Raw genomic sequence first — 19,696 nt, forward strand, 5'->3', positions numbered from 1 at the left:
TATAGTATAAATGAGCTAGTAGCTTTCCAAGAAAGCATACCAAAAGTTGGGCAACCAAACAGACGATTACAAATCACGAAAATATTATCGGTTTTGATTGATATCTGTTATGAACTATATATCGATATATAGTTGGAATAATATATGTTCTGATGCATCAATTACCAACCAATGGGCTTAACTGATATATTTGTGTTCAAATTGCAAAGTAAAATTTAAACATATATACTTAATATTTCCATAATAATATAGGCTATGCTCTATCAATTTATAACAGGTATGTTTGACTGACGTAATTCGCATCTGCTATCATCGGTGTACAAAATTTGTTTATATAACCGATATTCGTTTATATTGAGGCATTCTACAATGTTTGTTGTCATTTTATCAAACCGTTTGTCATCCGAATATGCATTTGCCCAACGACTAAAGCTAGCCTCTCTAAGATAGACACCGATAGATGGAGCATATCGCTCAAGCTCATTAAAGTATTCATAAAATTTTGATTCTTGATAAGCCTTCGCTGCCTTGTAGAAAAGAGCATACACATTTTCATGCTTGAATTTAGCCTTAACGTTCTGGCCAATATGATATATACATGCAACGTGCAATGCATTAGGGAACATGTCATTATCGCCTTATGTATGCTCTTATGCCTATCAGACACAAATACCAAATCAAGTATCTCATCACCAATATGGCATATTGCAATTTAGTGAAGAACAATTCCCATGAGGCATCATTCTCGAAATCTCCAACTCCCCATGCTATGAGATATACATTATTGTTACCGTCTTTACAAGTGACAACAAACAAATTACCATGATATTTACCCTTAAGAAAGCAAGTGTCGACTATAATAATGGGCTGCATTTGGCTATGAAATCCGATAAGGCATACACCAATGGCTATAAAAAGGTATTTGAATATGTTATTACTGTTAATCTCGAATTTCGCAATCGTCCCAGAATTTTTCAACTTCAACGTGTACAGATAAAATGGAAGCAACTTGAATGATTCCTCCACACCCCCCCTCCCAGATCATATCCAAAGCCTTTTTCCCGCGATCACCATGCCTTATCATAACTTATGTTAACCCCAAAAACCTTATGAAAATCATCGACAATGTTTTTAGGCTTAGGATGTGAAATCCTCGAATTTAGGTTTTACATAAGAACCAATTACTCTTATCTTCGCCTGACAATGATCACGGTGCATCATTGAAGACGAACATAAATGAATATTTACATATTTTTGATGTTTTGCATTTGATATAATTTTGATGATGAAAAACAATTGTATTTTGATGATGAAATAAAGTTATGAGATTTTAATGTTAAAGAATTTTATGATTCAAAATATTCTTTTTCATGTTATCATTTATCGTTTCAGTTTTTATAAAAAGAATAGTCGACTATGTGTTTATGTTCTGTTGACTATGTTTGTGGATAGTCGACTATGTGATTTAGTGCTGTCGACTATGTCTGAAAATAGTCGACTATGATGGTTTGATCTGTAGACTATTTAAGGATTCTGTCGACTATCAAGTAAGGATAATCGACTATGGCTTTTCATTTGTCGACTATTTTTGTTCTTAGAATTTAAAATCCTCTTCATATTTTTACATCTATCGACTATGTTTATGTATCTGTCGACTATGGGATTTTTGTGTTAGAAATAGTCGACTATCATTTTCTATCTGTCGACTATGCTCAGCTTTATTTGATGAAATAGTCGACTATGCATTTTCTTCTGTCGACTATATCTTTTGCAGAAAGTTTCCAACGGCTAGTTTTTCAAACTCTAACGGTCACAAACGGCTACATTTCTCTTCAATCTCTTAGGAAGCTTATAAATACAAGTCATGGATGATCAAGAGAAGACTAATGGATGAAAATGAAATGAGTTGAGCTTACATTGTATACACATTTGTATTTATATTGTCTGTGCTTTAATTTTCTCTCTTCAAGGTTTTGATTTTAACTTGTATTATTTCATTCAAGCCTTGTATCATTTTTGAGAGACATTGTAACTAAGAGATTCATCTCTTAGATCTTCTCCAATTGTACACTTCTTGTATTTCCTAGCTTGTGTAGCTAGAGGGCCTACTTGGTTTAAGTAAGATGTTGTATTTCCTAGCTTGTGTAGCTAGAGGGCCTACTTGTGTAAGTAGGAGGTTTTAGTGAATTGGTTCAAAATCCTTAGTGGGAGCTAAGGTAGTGGATTAGGCTTAGTTTAAGCCGAACCACTATAAATCCTTTGTGTCATTTATTCTTGTTGCTTTACATTTGTCATTTCATATGTTCTATGTTTTAAATTACTAAAACCTCAATTGGGTCAAAAAGTTTTCAAGTTCTATCAAGAGTTTTAAAATATCCAATTCACCCCCTTCTTGGTGTGTGCCATAGCACTTCCCGTTCTAACAATTTTCTGATTGTCCAATCAAAAAAAGTACCAAGCGTTGTTACCCTCAACCGTCATTGACACTGATCATGCTTACATTTCATGTACACTATCTTCTTAGTTGACTTGACCACTTTATATTCATAATAATTCTTCTTCAAAGCCAACAAACTCATCATTTGATGTAATTTAGATTTTGAGTTGAAAATTTGGTTCAACTCAACTTCTAACACCTTCAACGATGTTCCCAAATTAACCCTTGATAATTTTGAAAATGAGAGCAAACTAGGTTGTTCAACACTATTACCAACTTCTACATTGATATAGACCAAATTTTTAGCATCATCACCATTGAAAACTTCTTCAAACTCATGTTTTGTATCATCACACTTAAAAACATCTTCAACCCTATGTCTATCATCATCTCAATTAACATATTCAACACCATGTCCAGCATCATCACAATTAAAGACTTCAAGTCCATTTACATCCACAACATCATCACAATTAATATCGTCGTGCAAACCAGTCATAGTCATGTTCCTTCTAATCTCGTCTTTCGACCATATTGGATTATCGCTGTCCAAGCGTATCACCGGAGAATTACTGCATACTTTATTCTCTGCAACCTTTTCATTATTTCTAATACCAAAATTAGGTTGTGTTTTCGGGTCTAATTTGTCCACAAAATCAACACATAATGAGCTTCTAGAAACTATCTGTTAGTCCCTTAGGATATGGCCACTCAAGAGAGGGGTGAATTGAGTGATTAATTTTTTTTTCAATTTTAATAAATATTTTTGATTAATGATTTTATGGAAAAATATATATTTGATAAATATAATAAATTATATTTGAGATTAATAATAAATGTAAGCCATAAGATATAATAAAAATAAATACAATGAGGCACAACACAATTTATAGTTGTTCGGTGTTTCCACACACACCTAATCCACTCTCCCAATGTCTAACCACCTTTGGGGTTCCATTAAATTAAAATCACTAAAGTTTTCACACTATCTCACATTGGAAACTAGATACACATTTAGAGTGTGTTTGATTGCACACATTTATCATGAAAAATATGTAATTATTACACATTTTCTATGAAAAACAATCAAACACTCTTAACTTTTCTATGGAAAAATATGTATGGTACAAGCATTTAAAGTTTCTTTCCATGGAATTCATTTTCCAAGGGGGTGGGGTGGTTTTTGTTTTCTAGTCAATATTACCTAAAATTAAATTATAGGTAATGCAATCAAACATACCTTTAGATTACAATGGGTTCTAGGCAACCACTACACCAAAATTTTCTCCCTAACTTACATTGAAAACTAGATTCACCTAGATTTTAATGGATCTAGGAAACCTATACAATTCTCAATAATAATTTAAATATTACAAATAATTTGTCCATAGACATAAATAAATAATTAAGAACAAATTATACAATGCAATAATAGTTAAATAAATAAATAAATTTGTAACCTCAAATAAAGAAGTTCGGATTTGTCGTAGAATACTTGAAGAACTTTTCTTCTCTTGCCTTGTGACTCTTTGATGGATGCTTTGCTTGAGAGCATTTGAAAGCTTTAATGTGCTTTGGATATGCAATGGAAGTACTTGAATCTCAAAAAATGAGTTTGGGGGTATTTATAAGCATTTTAACCACTAAAGAAATAATTAATATGAAGTTTGAAATTCAAAAAATGTTTAGGCTTTCTTAAACAATAAGAAAACATGTCTCACATTTAATTCAAAATAAATTTACTTTTTGCATAAGAAATCAAGATTTAAAAATTCAAATATAAGCTTTTGAGACATAAATGATTAAAATAATAAAACATGTCTAAAAGCAATCTCCTTTAATTCAAAATAAATTTACTTTTTACATGAATAAGAGAAAATATGTCTAAAACCAATTCTCTTTAATTCAAAATAAATTTACTTTTTGTATGAGAAAGAGAAAGCATGTCTAAAAGTAATTCTCCTTTAATTCAAAATAAATATACTTTTTGCATAAGTAATAAAAATATTTATTAATAAATAAAAATTCAAATATAAACTTTTGAAACATAAATGATTAAAAGAATGAAATATGTCTAAAGACAATCCACCTTTAATTCAAAATAAATTTATTCTTTATACCTATTTTTAATTCAAAATAAATTTATTTTTTATATAAGAAATAAATATATTTATATTATAAAAATATTTTTGTTAATAATCAAAACTTAATTAGTATGAGCAAGTTGGCTCAACACTATCCAAGAGCAGTGGACCAGAAAACACTCAATATCTATATCATCATGAATCTCCGTTGGAAGTACAGATAGATCTAACTTCTTAAATTTGTACTTCAGCACAACCGACTTCTCAACTGGATAAAGATTGAACCTTCTGTATAGGGAACTTACCAATTGGTCGAATGTGCAATCTGCCTCTACACGCTTTACCCAATCACATTTATCGATCACATATTTATATTATTTCGCGTCAACATCATACTCCCACTGACCTTCATACATCACAGGTATAAAAATAGGTCTAGAAACTGTTATTCTTAAAATATAAATTAAAACATATCGGTTCTGTAAGTATAAAAATATATCGGTTGTTTAAAGTTATATCGATTTCTTAATATCAGTCGTGTAAGGATATATCGGTTAATAGATATCGATTTACATAAGATATCAACTGATAACATTCTACATATATATTAGTTGAGAAAAAATGTCGGTACATATATATCCTTTCCAAACTAATATATCGATGATATATATATTTTCATGATCGATATATATATTTTCATGATCGATATATCAACCGATATAAAATATTTTTCATGATACTATTATGTTTTAACCTATATCAGTTGAAATATATTATGACTTAACTGATATATCAATAGATATATGTTCAAACTAGCGAAATGCATACTATTCACTCAATCGAATTTTGAATGAAGAATCAGCGCCAAGTTCGTTTACAAACTCATTACGTTTTCATTCAAAAAATAACAGAGAATAAGATAAAATAATCTAAAATCACTTAAACTACTAAGATTTATTGGCCAAAGTTTTTCAAAGATAAAAAAAATGGATATATGCCTCGCATGGAGACTTTCAAGCGCCGAATCTACAAAAGAAAGAAATAGATTTGAAGAAGACAATTGATGAAGAAGTAGTAACACTTAGATGAAGAAAAAAAAAGACGAGCGAGAAAGAGATTAACAGCATGAGAGTGAGAATGTGCGTGAAAGAAGAAGACAAAATCTTATAGCTAATTTAAAGCGGAGGTATTTTTGCGCAATCAAAATTTAAAAATTCTAATTTTGCAAAGATTTTCAAAGTGTCATTTTTCCAAAGTTTAGTACCGAAAGTCCTATTTTTCCAAATTTCCCTTAAATGGTGGCCGGTGCGTGTAATTTGAACTTCCCCAAATCTGTAAAATTTGCCTTAAATATATGTACTGAACCCAAAGCTGTATTCTTGTTGGAGTCATTGGCATCCAATACCATATTTTCTCTTCCGTTTCGGTTGGGGAACTGTAGGCCATTGAGAGATGGGGCTTCTGAGCATCATTCGAAAGATCAAGCGCAAAGAGAAAGATATGCGAATACTCATGGTGTATGCTCAGAAATCAAATTTTCTGCGTTAGATATCTTATCTGTGTGTACTTACATCTACACACAGATGCCTGAAATGGTTGCTGGTGTAGGGGACTTGATAACTCCGGGAAGACGACGATTGTGTTGAAAATTAACGGAGAGGACACAAGCATTATTAGTCCTACGCTTGGTTTCAACATCAGGACCATCACATACAACAAGTCAGCTTCCTACTACTTCTTTTTCTCCCTTTTGTAGCACATTTCTATGTTTTTGCGAAGTTTTTGTCCATTTAGTTGCTGTTTACAAAATTGCTTGTTGCAAAAGCAATTGGTCAAGCGTCGTATGTGTGTTCTAATATGATCTTGATAGTTGAAGTCCAGATTATCTGTTATTTTTCTAGTTCGCTAAATGTGATTTTTGTCGGAGCAGAATCTACAATGACGAATAGGGGGAAATTAGGACAGTTATTCTATTTGGCTATTTAGTGCCAGTGGGACGGGATCTACTACATGAGATGAAAAGGGGATCGTGTTACAGTGGCTTTGGGATTACTTCTTGTTTGTTGTAACAGGGAACTGCCTTGGTTCAAAATCTTGAAATCGTACCACAGATGCCACGCTTCCATATGCAGCATTAATATCAATCCTTATAATTTTTTTCCCTTTTTTGGTTCCTTTTCCTTGATTGTACTGTGTTATTAATAACTTGAATTTCCTAAGCTACATATTTTCTAATAGGCCTTTGGAATTTAAATTGGTGCTATGTGCAGGTATACACTTAATATATGGGATGTTGGGGGGCCAAAAGACGATAAGGTCCTATTGGAGGAACTACTTTGAGGAAACTGATGGTTTGGTATGGGTTGTTGACAATTCTGATCTTAGAAGGCTAGATGATTGCAAGCTTGAATTGCATAATCTTTTGAAGGAAGAGGTGCCCCTCTCTATGTCCCATGCATCTATTTGTTGAACAACAATGTGAGTACTTATAGTATGTTAGCAGGTTTTGGTTGGAGTGGTTATTCTAATGACGTCCAAGTCCTTGCACTAGAAAGTGCTAATACTCTACCAAAATACAAATTTACAAATTGGTATGCTCATCAGTACCCTGGCATTTTGCAAATTGGCATATTCACTCCAGAATACAGTGCACTGTTTCTTGCAAAATAGTGAACTTCAATAACCTGAATGATTTCCATAAAGGTTCTCTTAGCAAGAGAAAAATCACTCACTATAATAAATAAAATTTAGGGAAAATGTAGTTTTGGGGAGAACAAAATAGAAAAGATTTGTTGTTATGTTTAGAGAACTATGTTTTTACATGATTGATTTTATGAAAATAAACTATTTTCAATTATTTTTGGAATGTCTACTTATTAAAAGAATTTGTTGTACAAATACCTGAACTTTTAATAGTAATTTATACCAGTTTGGCATGTGATACCCTTCCCCTTATACAAATAGAATATTTTTCATTCCGCGTAACACAGGTTTGGGTTTCTTTGTGTTCCCACAAACCCCTACAAGTGTTATCACCTTCTGTCCAAGATGATAGTACATCATTCTTTTCAGTGACAAACTTATTGTGAGATACTGTGTTTTTAAGGTTCTTATAGTAGCAGTACATGTGCAATATTATTTCAGTATTCTATTACCTGGTCCTGCAGGAATGTATGTTTTGCAATTGTTTCAAAACCAAAAGTTGTTCTTCCTGTTACATTCATTAAAGGATAATGATTCCTGGTCCAAATCAGACCAGGAATTCTGGGCCGAATGGGGGTGAATTCCCCACTCAGTCCTTGCTTTTTAACAGACTGTGAGTGAAAAAGCCCAGGCTGAATGGGGAATTCACCACCCATTTGGCCCAAGAGGCTTGGAACAATTCACTCCCACACGGACCAAGCATCACAATCCTTATCTAAAATCCGATATACTGAGGAATGGCTATAGAACTATGTTCCTTGTCTCTTGGGTTATTTAAGTTGATTGGTTCTTTACAAGGTTGGATAGTTGCACAGCTGGAAGGAGGAGGAAAGCATGAGACTTATTACCTTTGCCTTCATGTGGTTGATTTGGGGAGGTGGTTGTACTATTTATAAAGTGAAGGATTAGTTTTTGTCTATTTTGCATAGTTGGATTTTGGCTTAAGTTGATCTGTTGTTGAATCAAATTTTGGATTATGTAGAGTCCTTGGAGTCTGGTTGTATAGCCAATATGGCTTTTCATATGTTCTAACCACGCCCAAATTCTAGTCGCCAATCTTTTTGTCTGCCAATTTCTTGGAGATTGTTTGACTACAGATTTAATCAATCCATTACAGTTTTGTCAGTTTGGCTTGAAATGGGTTGATGCAATAATTAATCAAGCCAATATGGCTTGAAATAGAATAGTGCAACAATTAATCTTGATACATGTCAAAACTCCTAGTTTTGTTGCTTTCTAAGCCATGCATTAACCAAATTGACGTGGAAACAAGTATTGGTGATGCATAGGCAATGAAACTTTATCCCCCTTTCCTGGTTTTCTCCCTCAAATAACCTGTGAAACCTGATTCCATCAGGATACCAGTTGTTGGCATCTTGCAGGACTTGTGGTAATTATTTGTTTGCCCATGTAAGCTTTTGACCTATTCACCATTCTTTGTTCACAAAATTTATCTTATGGTGCTGAAAGTATGCCCTAATTGATGTGTTTATTGAACATGATCCAACTATTTATCTAGAGATTTTTTTTTTTTTTTTTTTGGGTGGATGAGAACCCATAGCCACTATATTTCAAATGTGCATTGAGTAAACTTACCATGCGCTAAGCCCATAAATCACACACTCCAGGTAAGCACACAAAAATTTGCATGCAGGCTTGCCTCGAAAGAGGTTTGAGCCCTGGTGGTAGGGGAGGCCACTATAAGCACATCTTCTATTTGTGCTTGCTCTTTGATTTGTTTAATCTGACCTTCATAGCATGTTCTAAACATCTGCAACTACACATTTATGAATTATGATCAATTGCACCAATTAGTACAGTCTGGGATGTTTTCTATTTTTTGTTCTTTTTTTTTTTCCTTTGCATTCAAGGCTATGGGGTGAAAGGTTTTCCAACGTGTCAGTATTGCCTCTTTCAGGAGCAATAATTCACATAAAAGTTGACTCTTTTATTCCTATGGCAGAGGCTAGCAGGGGCATCATTACTGATTCTAGCAAATAAACAGGACATACAATGTGCTCTTTCACCAGATGAGATAGCTAAGGTACCTTACTGTCATTGTTTAGTATGGATGTAAATTTTCTAGATTCATTTCTTCAATGATTTAAGGATGCCATCAGACTTGAAAAGCTTATCCATGTTGTTCTAAAGCAACTGACGGGATCCCTGCGAGGGAAGGGTTTTGTTCATGTTGCTTACCCAAAAAAATCATTTTGTTGGTGAATTTGTTCTTGAGTAAGAGATGGCCTTTCCTCATCATTATGTTCAATCCCAAACTTTGTTCATATTAATCCCATGAATGCTTGTTGGTGAAACTCTTCTCTAGATGGTCACCTGTGTTAAAAATCTATCCTCTCTGAATTCTTTTCAATTCTTTTTAAGCAATCTGGGTTTAAAGGATTGATATTACATAAGCTCGCATGATATCAGTAATTTAAGTCATTTGATGGTAAAATACATAGAACTGCCTTCTATATTTGAAACAGTCCGTAAGTTTTATTCTAATTTAACAAGCTAGTAATGAAACATGTTATACAAGGAACTAGCTAATTTAAGCCAGTGTCTTTAAGTACATTGCATTTTCTTTATCTGTGATAAAATACATGTTACGTTTTTATTTACTCATTAAGTAAATTGATATCTTCATCTTATGCATGCAGGTGCTCAACCTCGAAGCCATGGATAAAAGCTGGCGCTGGAAGATTTTCGGATGCAGTGCATACACTGGCGAGGGCCTGCTTGAGGGATTTGATTGGTTGGTTCGGGACATTGACTCTCGAATCTACATGCTCGATTAAGTGATGTCCATGGCTGAAACATCTTTTAGCTTGTATAACCAAGTGGAGGCATCCTCTTTGAAATTAGATTGAGCTTTGTTTAATAGCATACGCTTGAGCTTGTATTGTTCTCAAAAATGTTATTGGCAATATGGTTTAAGTATGGCCAATGTGAAGCTAGCTTTGAATGGCAAGGAGTTTTCCTGTTTGGTAGAAGCAGAACTCAGTTCACTTGTAATTCACCCTTTTGCAGGCTCCTTATATGTGAACATCATCACTTGAAGGACCTCTCCTGGTGCCTGAGCCTTGAATGTAGAATAATTTTGATTGCTGTGGGATTTGATCCTTTTTTTTCTCCCCCCATATTTGGGCCAACATTATGACACAAACGGCTTGGGAATTGGCCTTAGTCTAGCCAAAAAGTGGAAAAACTGAAGCCAGTATGGCAAGGTTAGTTGGAAATTTTTTTTAAGGCATCGTCGGTTAGGTATTTTAGAGTTCGAATTTGATGAAGGGCAATAAAGCCAAGAGTAAAGATGGAGCATATTATTACCTAAAACCAGTCCAAGGAATAAAAATACTTATTTATCAAGCCTAAAAGATAAATTTTATACCATATACAAGCTTATCCTTGTTTTGCAAAAATTATTATATTCACAATTTGAACTGTGACCCTTCCAGTCACAAGGAGACAACATTATCATCGCTATCAATCAAGATTTTACTAAAGCCTGCCCTTAAAACCCTAAGTGATAATGTGATGTACAAGTATGAAGAATGAGCCCAAAAACACCCAGGCTGAATCTTAAAAGTACCAATTCAGAATTCGAAGTAAAAGTAAAATTGATAATAGTACAAAAAGGCATTATTTTGAGTCCAAAGAAAAGATGATGATCACTTTGACTTCTTTCCCTGTTTTTTCTTGATAACTTCATCAATATACATTATGCCTTTCCCTTTGTAAACTTCTGGAGGTTTACAGCTACGTACAGCAGCAGCAAACTGGTGCACTCTGTGCTTGTCTATCCCAGTGCAACAAACTATGTTGGGTTTGAAGCAGAACACTCGCACAGCTGGGGGTACAGTCAGTTCAACATCATGGCTGTAACCAAGTTTGAGATACAATAGACGGCCTTCTGATTCAGCTCTAGCCTTGAAACCAACACCCACAATTTTCAGGAATCGAAAGAACTTGGCTTCCATTACAATACCTACATCTCATAAAATGTTGGTCAGAGGAAGCAACCATAGCCAGAAAAACAGGGACAAACAAATAACATGGACATGTTTAAGAAATAAAGAAGGTTAACATGTAAACTCCTACAAAAGATCCGATCAGTATTGCATTTCTTAATTGCATTTTGGGATGAAGTTCAAGATGGCATTCCCTCTGTTCAGAAACGATTTTGCCATGACCCAAAATCCGAAGGCCGTGACCAACACTACCCCCTAAGAAGCCGAAGACCAAGCTTGCAATACACATTCTTTTGACATTTAAACATTTCAAATACATTATAGAAATATTGCCATCATCTTTATACAGAAATTGAAGTGCCCATTGGCCCAAAATTTATCATTTACTTACAATATTCATAATTTACCAATTCACATAAGAAAGAAACTTAAACCTTCCCATGCACGAATCCCGTGAAGTGAGGTGTACATGTTGTAACCGGAACATGACTAAGGTATATGTAGTAGAATCGCTTACCACAACTCTTATCATCAAAATTGATGCCAACCTACAAAATCTGAAATATTAAGAGATAAACTTACCACTGGCTTAGTGAGAGGTAAAGAGCATCATAATGGGGGGAATTTAGAATCAATGCATCAAAGAGTAATCATCATGCCATGTCATGCCCAATAGTAATCATAACAATATAAGAGATGATGAATAAACATGCACATTTAGGGCAAGAAGTTAGAACCATAGTTCACATATTTATAACAACGGAACATTTCACGCTAACAAGGGTGGAACCTCACACCCTAATCTGAACATGGATGGCGAAACCTCCCACACCAACAAACTGAACTGAACATGGATGGCAGAACCTCTCATGCCAACAAGGGTGGAACCTCTCACACCCTAAAGTATACGTGGTGCACCGACGACTAACATTTACTGTGATTAGCTACACAAGGTTCTAACAGTTGTTCCATTTAAATACACATCTTATGCTATCATTTAGCTTTAACAAGTGCCACATGCAACATCTCACATATAAGTATCAACTTTCACAGTTCACGATAACATGAATCATATTCTTCCCAAATGCAACTTAGAAGAAATGCAATCAACGATAAGTGTTAATATGCGTAGATCAGACAAAATGAATTATACTTTCTTGGATGCAATTGAGAAATGAAACTGTGAATAGAATATATAGAATATTGGATGCTCGGAGATATGAATGCAACAATTACCACCATAATATAATTCACCCACACACTGTGTTATGGAATTTTCTTAGTAGGTTCAGATCGTGTAAATATTTAGTAATGGAATGGAATAGAAATGAGTGATATGGAGAGCAAAATATTTTCTTCTTGTCTGGGAGAGTAGTGGGTGGAAAGTAATGAAATCTGTTTTATTCTATAAAAGAATGAAAATGAATGGAATGAAAAGATATTAAAAAATGCCATTTATACCTTTTTAAGGAAAAGACGAGTATAATTGATGCAAGGGAAAATTTGGACTTTTAAAAAATTATTAAGGTTAATGTTATCAACACAAAATAAAGCAATGGTTCTAATTTTGAAAGTCCATTGAGGTTAATTTTGTCGATAGTAATTTTATCTTTCTTCTACACTGCATTTCAGCATAAAATTCAAATTTCTGATTTTATCTTCATTTTAAAGTAATTTTTAATTTTAACCAAACACCCTTTTACAATCTACAATCTCATCTTCACAATTCATCTTATAATCGTTATACTGTTTAATTTTTTTGTCAAATGAGAAAGATTACACTTTAAAACTAAGTAGCTTGTGAAGGCCATGTTTGTATTAATTTTTAATTATAAATTATATTAAGACAAAAGTGTCTTAAATTTGAGTGTTGTGGGTTACATAAGATCTGAGTGATTATTGGACACACTTAAAAGTAGAAATTTAAAACAAAAAAATTAATAGTAGAAAAAGTGAACTAACCACTGTGAATTATGACTTCAATTATGATTTTGACTTTTGGACGATTGAGCATTTGCTATCATATGGTACAGGTTTATTTTCATGACATACCAGAAGATGTCATTGACAGCCTGGTAATGTGTAAAATTTACTCCTACATACTGACATTTATTCCTTTTAGGCCTGTCCACAACGTTACTGGAGGATTGATGCTTGAGCATCCATTGACGTTGCCTTTTGTTGACACAGTGGTTAGTTCACTTTTTCGGTCTCTTTGGGATGAGAGTATTTTTTTTTTTTAATAACCCAAGTGTCAGAACTTGCAGCCCACTATTCTTGGGGGAGTTGGGCCTCACCCCAACCCACTCCTAGGTAAATCATAGTTTAATCTCCATATAACGCCTTCTAGAGATTTCGAACTTGAGATCTCAAACATGTTCACTTCCTGCCCTTGCCATTGGAGCTACCCATGGGGTGTGGGACGAGAGTACTTGAGTGCCTACATCTATGCTTGCTTGAAGTAGTTGGTCTGACTACCATATGATTGGTGCACGAGTGATAACCTGCTATCTTTGAGAAATAACTTGCTAGACCTAGGAAGCTACATATCTCGCTAGCTAAGGTAGGCCCAGACCACTTCTCCACGGCTTCAATCTTCTTAGGGTCTACCATGATGCTTTCCTTGGACACCACATGGCCCAAAAACACCATGCTATCCAACCAGAACTCACACTTCGAGAACTTAGCATATAGCTTATGTTCTCGTAAAGTCTAAAGCACTACCCAGAGGTGTTGCTCGTGCTCCTCTTGGCTCCTCAAGTAAATTAATATGTCATCGATAACCACAATGACTAAGCGATCAAGGTATGATTTAAACACTTTGTTCATGAGGTCCATAAATGTCGCTGAAGCATTCGTAAGGCCAAAGGACAGCACTAAAAACTCATAATGGCCGTAACGAGTCCTTAAGACAATCTTAGGGATGTCATCTCCCCTAATACGAAGTTGGTGATAACCCGATCTAAGGTTAATCTTTAAAAAACATTGAGCCCCTTGCAACTAATCAAACAAATCATCTATGCGAGGTAATGGGTATTTGTTTCGAATAGTGGCCTTGTTTAATTGTCTGTAGTCGATACAAAGCCTCATGGATCCATCCTTCTTCTTCACAAAGAGCACAAGTGCTCCCTATGGTGAGGTACTTGGGCGTATGAAGCCCTTGTCTAAAAGGTCTTGAATTTGTACCTTAAGTTCCTTTAACTCGGCTGGAGACATATGGTACGGAGGTATCGAAATTAATCGAGTCTCGTGAGCCAAATCTATATAGAACTCTATATCATGTTCCGGAGGTAGTCCCGGCAAATCTTCGGGTAAACATCCAGATACTCACTCACTACAGATACCTACCCTGACTCACCCTTTGCATCGTGGGTCTCTCGTACCACAGCTAGGAATGCCTAACACCCCTAATTCATCATTTGTTTCATCACTAAATTAGATATAATGTTCTCAATTTAACTTGGTCTTTGTTTTGTCGTTTCCTTGAGTGGTACATTTCTTCAACTTTTAATACCAACCCTATATCTAATGTGGACTGTGAAACATAATAATTTGTTGATTACTTTGAAAATTATAATATTTATTGTTATTAACTTATTTTATTATTATTATATTATAAATTTTAAATGATTTCTATCAAGATTTCTACGATGATAAAAAAAAATTAAAATAAAGTTACATACATAACTAATTTAATCTTTTTTTTCTTTCCTTATGCTTATATTTGGCAATCGTCATAGCCACACCAATACTTGTGGTTTTGGACCCAACACATCTCCTTCACTTGACTCATGGTTTTGAAACCAGCATCCACTGCTTCCCCTTCACTTGTCAATATTGCAACACTACTTCCACATGCCATCTCACCACTCTTATATTTATACTTATATTTGCATTTATAGTTAGGGTAAATTTCACTTAAACCCCTTGAATTTGAATTATTTATTTACATGGAAATTTCTTAAAATTTTAAAAATACAAGCTTCAAAAACCTCCAAAGACATTTTAAAATAACATAAAACCTTCTTACAAATAACACAAAATTTAGGTGCAATTTACCTTACCCTAATTATGAATAAATTATTAGGCCTATCTTGCAGCTCATGACTCAGGAACTTCTGCCTACCACATGTTATCCCCTTTTTTTTTTTCCTCAATTTAATCTGCTGCTACAGAAACATAATCATATTTGTAAGACCAACATATATTTATAAATTTTACTCTACCTTTTTTTTATCATTAACATATAAACTAACATATGGCAGCAATTGATCAATTACGACACCAACCAACTGTAATCATATTTGATATTTGTAGGACCAAAAAAAACAATGGCCTTCATCAGTAACACTAGACATCAATCAATTGGTTTGAGACACTAAAGAAAATTATACTAACCATTAGGAGTAGTGTTCACAGCAGAACAATAATATTTAATATTTTTTTTATATATACATCACTATTTTTAACATTTTTTTATCTTGGATCAAATCGAAAACCGATTGGGGCCTTTAGACAGACAGAGGACCAGACCACTTAGTGACCGGCCCTAATTCGGACCAAAATTTGAACACTTCTAACTAACGCAATGCCTCAAAGCCAAAACAAATTTCTCTCGGCCCCAAATCTATGCTCAGGCACAGCTCTGCAACCTCAATTTCTGTGACTAATTGCTCATCACTTAATGCCAACATTTATGGCTAAAAATATGGCTTCAAGCTCTACTATAAAACCTCAATTTCTAATCACTAACTCACATATAACTTCGTGTCCTAGGAGGCATGATTCTCCTATATACAACATTCAGACTGTCTTACCATATAGAACAAAATAATATGCCAAATAAAATAGAACTTCACATACACAAAATCATGATATGCGTAAGGGACCTAGAGTCCTTGGCAGAGCAAGGTTGTGAATATGTTGCGACTCATATTCATACCTATCTTGCCAAAAACTTGCTCCAGTTTACAGTGTATGCAATACAATGCATGTAAAAGTGTTTAACCCCTTATTCATATACCCACGTGTCACATCATTTCCATTTTATTTCCCAAAGTTCTAAAGCCTAAGCTCTTATACCACCTTTGTCACGACCCAAAATCTGGGACTGTGACCAGCACTATCCCCTAAGAAGCCGAAGACTCCAATAGGGGATAGCAAACCTGCAATACATATAATCCTTTGACATCTGAACATTTCAATTACATAACAAAAATATTACCATCATATTTATATCGAAATAGAAGCACCCATTGGGCCAACATTCATCATATGCTTACAATATTCAGAATTTTCTAATTTACATAAGAAAGAAACTCAAACTTCCCCATGCCCAATTCCCATGAGATGAGGTGTACATGCCATAACCGGAGCGTGCCTAAGGTACACGTAGTAGAATCGTTTACCATGACTCTTACCGTCAAAGTTGACGCCAACCTACAAAATCTAAAATATTGAAGGGTAAGCCTACCATTGACTTAGTGAGAGGTAACAAACATTATAATGGGGGAAATTTAGAATCAATGCATCAACAAATAATCATCATATCATGTCGTGACCAATAGTAATCATAACAATATATAAGATGACAAATAAATATGCACATTTAGGGCATCAAGTTAGAACCATAATTCTCATTTCCATGTTGGTGGCCAATCGCACGCCCGAACACGAACATGATGGCAGCCAATCACATGCCCGAACATGAACACATGATAGCGGCCAATCGCACGCTCGATCATGAGCATGTTAGTGGCCAATTGCACGCCCGATCATGAACATGTTAGCGGCCAGTCACACGCCCAAACATGAATCATTTCCATCTTGGCAACCAATCGCACGCCCAAAAGTATACGGTGCACATGAACAGAAATGCAATCAACCACAAGTGTCAATATGCGCAGATAAGACAATATGGATTCCAATTTCCCATATGCAATTAAAGAATGAAATTGTGAATAATATATATATATATATAGAATACCAGAATGACAAGAAATATGAATACAAAAATTACCACCATAATATAATTTACTCACTCACAGTGTTATGAAGATTTGGAATTCCCTCAAACATCTCCCGGCTGGGGCGCATCAAGGTCACATAACAAAATTATCAAATTACATGAGAATTAAATAAATACGAAATTAAGTCCCCTAAAAATTTAACCGACCCAAGGCTGCCACAACTGGCCAACCCCCCCCCCCCCCAAAAAAAAAAAAGCCTAAACCAGCCACAACCGCCGCCGCTGCCGGCGTCCGCCGCCGGCCAAATATTTTTACAATCAGAACCGCCAAACCCAAGGAGGTCAACATATCCAAAAATGGGCCAGATCTAACGGTTGGATTTCCGTAGATCTGGTTTTTAATTTTCGGCCAGATTTTAAAAGCATACTGCCAGTCGCCGCCGGCCACCGCGGCCGACGTTTTCCGGTGATCGGAGACCACCACTCGACTCCCTTACCCCCATAGACCAACATACCCAAAAAATTAGCCAGATCCGACGGCCGGATCTTCGTAGATCTAAGCTCAAACTTTCGGCCAAACCAACCAAGCGTATATACATACACATATCACGAATCTATGCTAAAAACAAAGCTAATAAAACTAAAAGACTTACCTTCCCGTAGATCGGGGTTGCTTTCACGGTGAAAATGTGGTCGGATCTAAGATCCAACGGTTGTATTTCGCAAAAATCGATGATTTACAGAGCGTTCTTAGAAGAGAATGAGAGAGAGGGAGAGTGAGAGCGTAACGGCAGACTGAGAAGAAGGGGGAGAGTGAGAGTCACTTGGGCCTAGCTCCCCCCCTTGGGCCTTCTCAAAATAAGGCCCAAATGTTGGGCCTTACATCATAGACATATTTCACCCTGGCTAAGTATCAAAACGTCATTGTTAAACAACAGACAAAGTGCAAGTTTCATCTACTTAGCAAATATACTTCATTATATATATATTTGAGTTGCTGGGAATTGCATACCCAGCACACAACCCACATATTGGCGTGTGGCAAATGGACTCCAAATTCAGGGAAAGTAATCAAAGATAACATCATGGATAATAATCCTATTCCTGTCCGCTGATAATTCCAGAAAAAGTTGAATCTTAAATGCCTAAGCTTAAGATTTTTGCAGAAGCAATTTAAACTAGTAGGTGTAATTCTACGAGTTTCAAAGGCTTCAAACAATGTCTCTTAGCCTTAGGAGATAAATCTGGGAGTATAATCTCTTCTGGGTTATAAAGGTCATGGACTGAGGCTACACGAGTGTTGTTCTGTTGAAGTTACACAAACACAATATATATTTGCTATATATATATCACTTATTTTATAATAATAATTGCTACTTTAAATACAAAACAATATTTCTGAATTGATGGCTTCAAAATCTACAATCTTTACTTTGAATTGCAAATAAGCCACGTCGTGACTAGAAATGAAAAAATAGCAAGCAGAACAAGCTGACTGAGAAGTTGAAATTCCACCCTTCACATGAACATTCAAAGGCATCAAATCTCAGCCACGACTGATTATTGACAAAAGCAAGAAAATGAAAACTCGTGCATTTAAGACTAATAAGAGAACAGAGTCATTCTCATTGGAAAAATGATAAATGCCCGATTTCATACCTTCGTCTCACCCAAAGCCATCACCAATTCCTCCGGCTTGTCCTTCCTGATACTTTTCTCATCCATATCTGCAGTCCAAACTTACGACATTTAACCTTCTGATCTCCACCGAGAACAATGACGCTAAGAATGGCAACAATTTCGGTATCCGAGTCAGAAGAAGTAACCATGATTGCGGAACTTGTAACCTATTTCGGCCAATATTTGTCGACGTGCCATTGATGAAGAGCCCAATATTATCTTCCACAAGGCACCGCATAGTCAATTGGAACATTCAGGGGTGTTAGAATGTACATATAATAGAACAGGAAACATGTTAGGCTATGCATTAACCAGAGTTTGATCGGACCTTAAATAATGGATTTGTAGCAAGCAGTAGCCATATCTGAGCACCTGGCGAAGAGGCTGGGAACAGACCGGAGTGTGTCCAGAGAGAAAAGATATTTGGAAAAGGCCGCAATGAGAAGGAACATTTACGCTACCATATCCGCTGCAAACCGTCGGCTCCGGTTCAATGGCGATGGAGATAAAAAGCAGATGTAAGGAAAGAGTGGGGAATAAAGAAACCGAAATGCCAGTTGACTACTAAATGTCTATTAGACTATTTTCAATCACATTTTTATTTTATTTTAGTCTCTATTATATTATAAATAATTTATTTTTTATTTGTTTACCTTTAAATTTATGCTTACTCAAACCACACTCATATCCTACTATCCATTCGATTCCCAATTTCATTTATTTATAATAAATTTTTATTTTTATTTTTATTTTTATTTTGTTTACCTTATAATTTTCACAATTATAAATTTTTAATATTATTGTATTCGCTATGATCAACCGTTTTCACACCGACCGTCTCCTTATTTGCTAC

The 19,696-nt window shown here is 35.0% G+C and overlaps 1 protein-coding gene and 1 pseudogene across 12 annotated transcripts; one reads left to right on the forward strand and one right to left on the reverse strand.

Annotated features, from left to right (window-relative positions):
* Window positions 1–5,863: 5,863 nt before the first annotated feature.
* On the forward strand, window positions 5,864–10,331 carry LOC127809461 (ADP-ribosylation factor-like protein 2; annotated as a pseudogene).
* A 272-nt stretch (window positions 10,332–10,603) lies between these two features.
* LOC127810310 (60S ribosomal protein L6, mitochondrial-like) lies at window positions 10,604–18,011 on the reverse strand. Of its 12 annotated transcripts, none has more exons than XM_052349703.1 (4): window positions 17,817–18,011; window positions 17,241–17,280; window positions 11,713–11,743; window positions 10,604–11,212 (listed from the first exon to the last, which is right to left on the reverse strand). In XM_052349703.1, the coding sequence occupies exons 2-4, from the start codon at window positions 17,271–17,273 to the stop codon at window positions 10,896–10,898; spliced, it is 381 nt and encodes a 126-aa protein (XP_052205663.1). In that variant the 5' UTR covers window positions 17,274–17,280; window positions 17,817–18,011; the 3' UTR covers window positions 10,604–10,895. The 12 variants fall into 12 exon arrangements, with proteins under 12 accessions (XP_052205663.1, XP_052205667.1, XP_052205672.1 ...); XM_052349707.1 differs by having other exon boundaries at window positions 11,630–11,752; XM_052349712.1 differs by having other exon boundaries at window positions 11,713–16,643.
* Between the last annotated feature and the right edge of the window lie 1,685 nt (window positions 18,012–19,696).

Source organism: Diospyros lotus, chromosome 9 (assembly GCF_014633365.1).
Source record: "Diospyros lotus cultivar Yz01 chromosome 9, ASM1463336v1, whole genome shotgun sequence".
Taxonomy (NCBI): Eukaryota; Viridiplantae; Streptophyta; class Magnoliopsida; order Ericales; family Ebenaceae; genus Diospyros; species Diospyros lotus.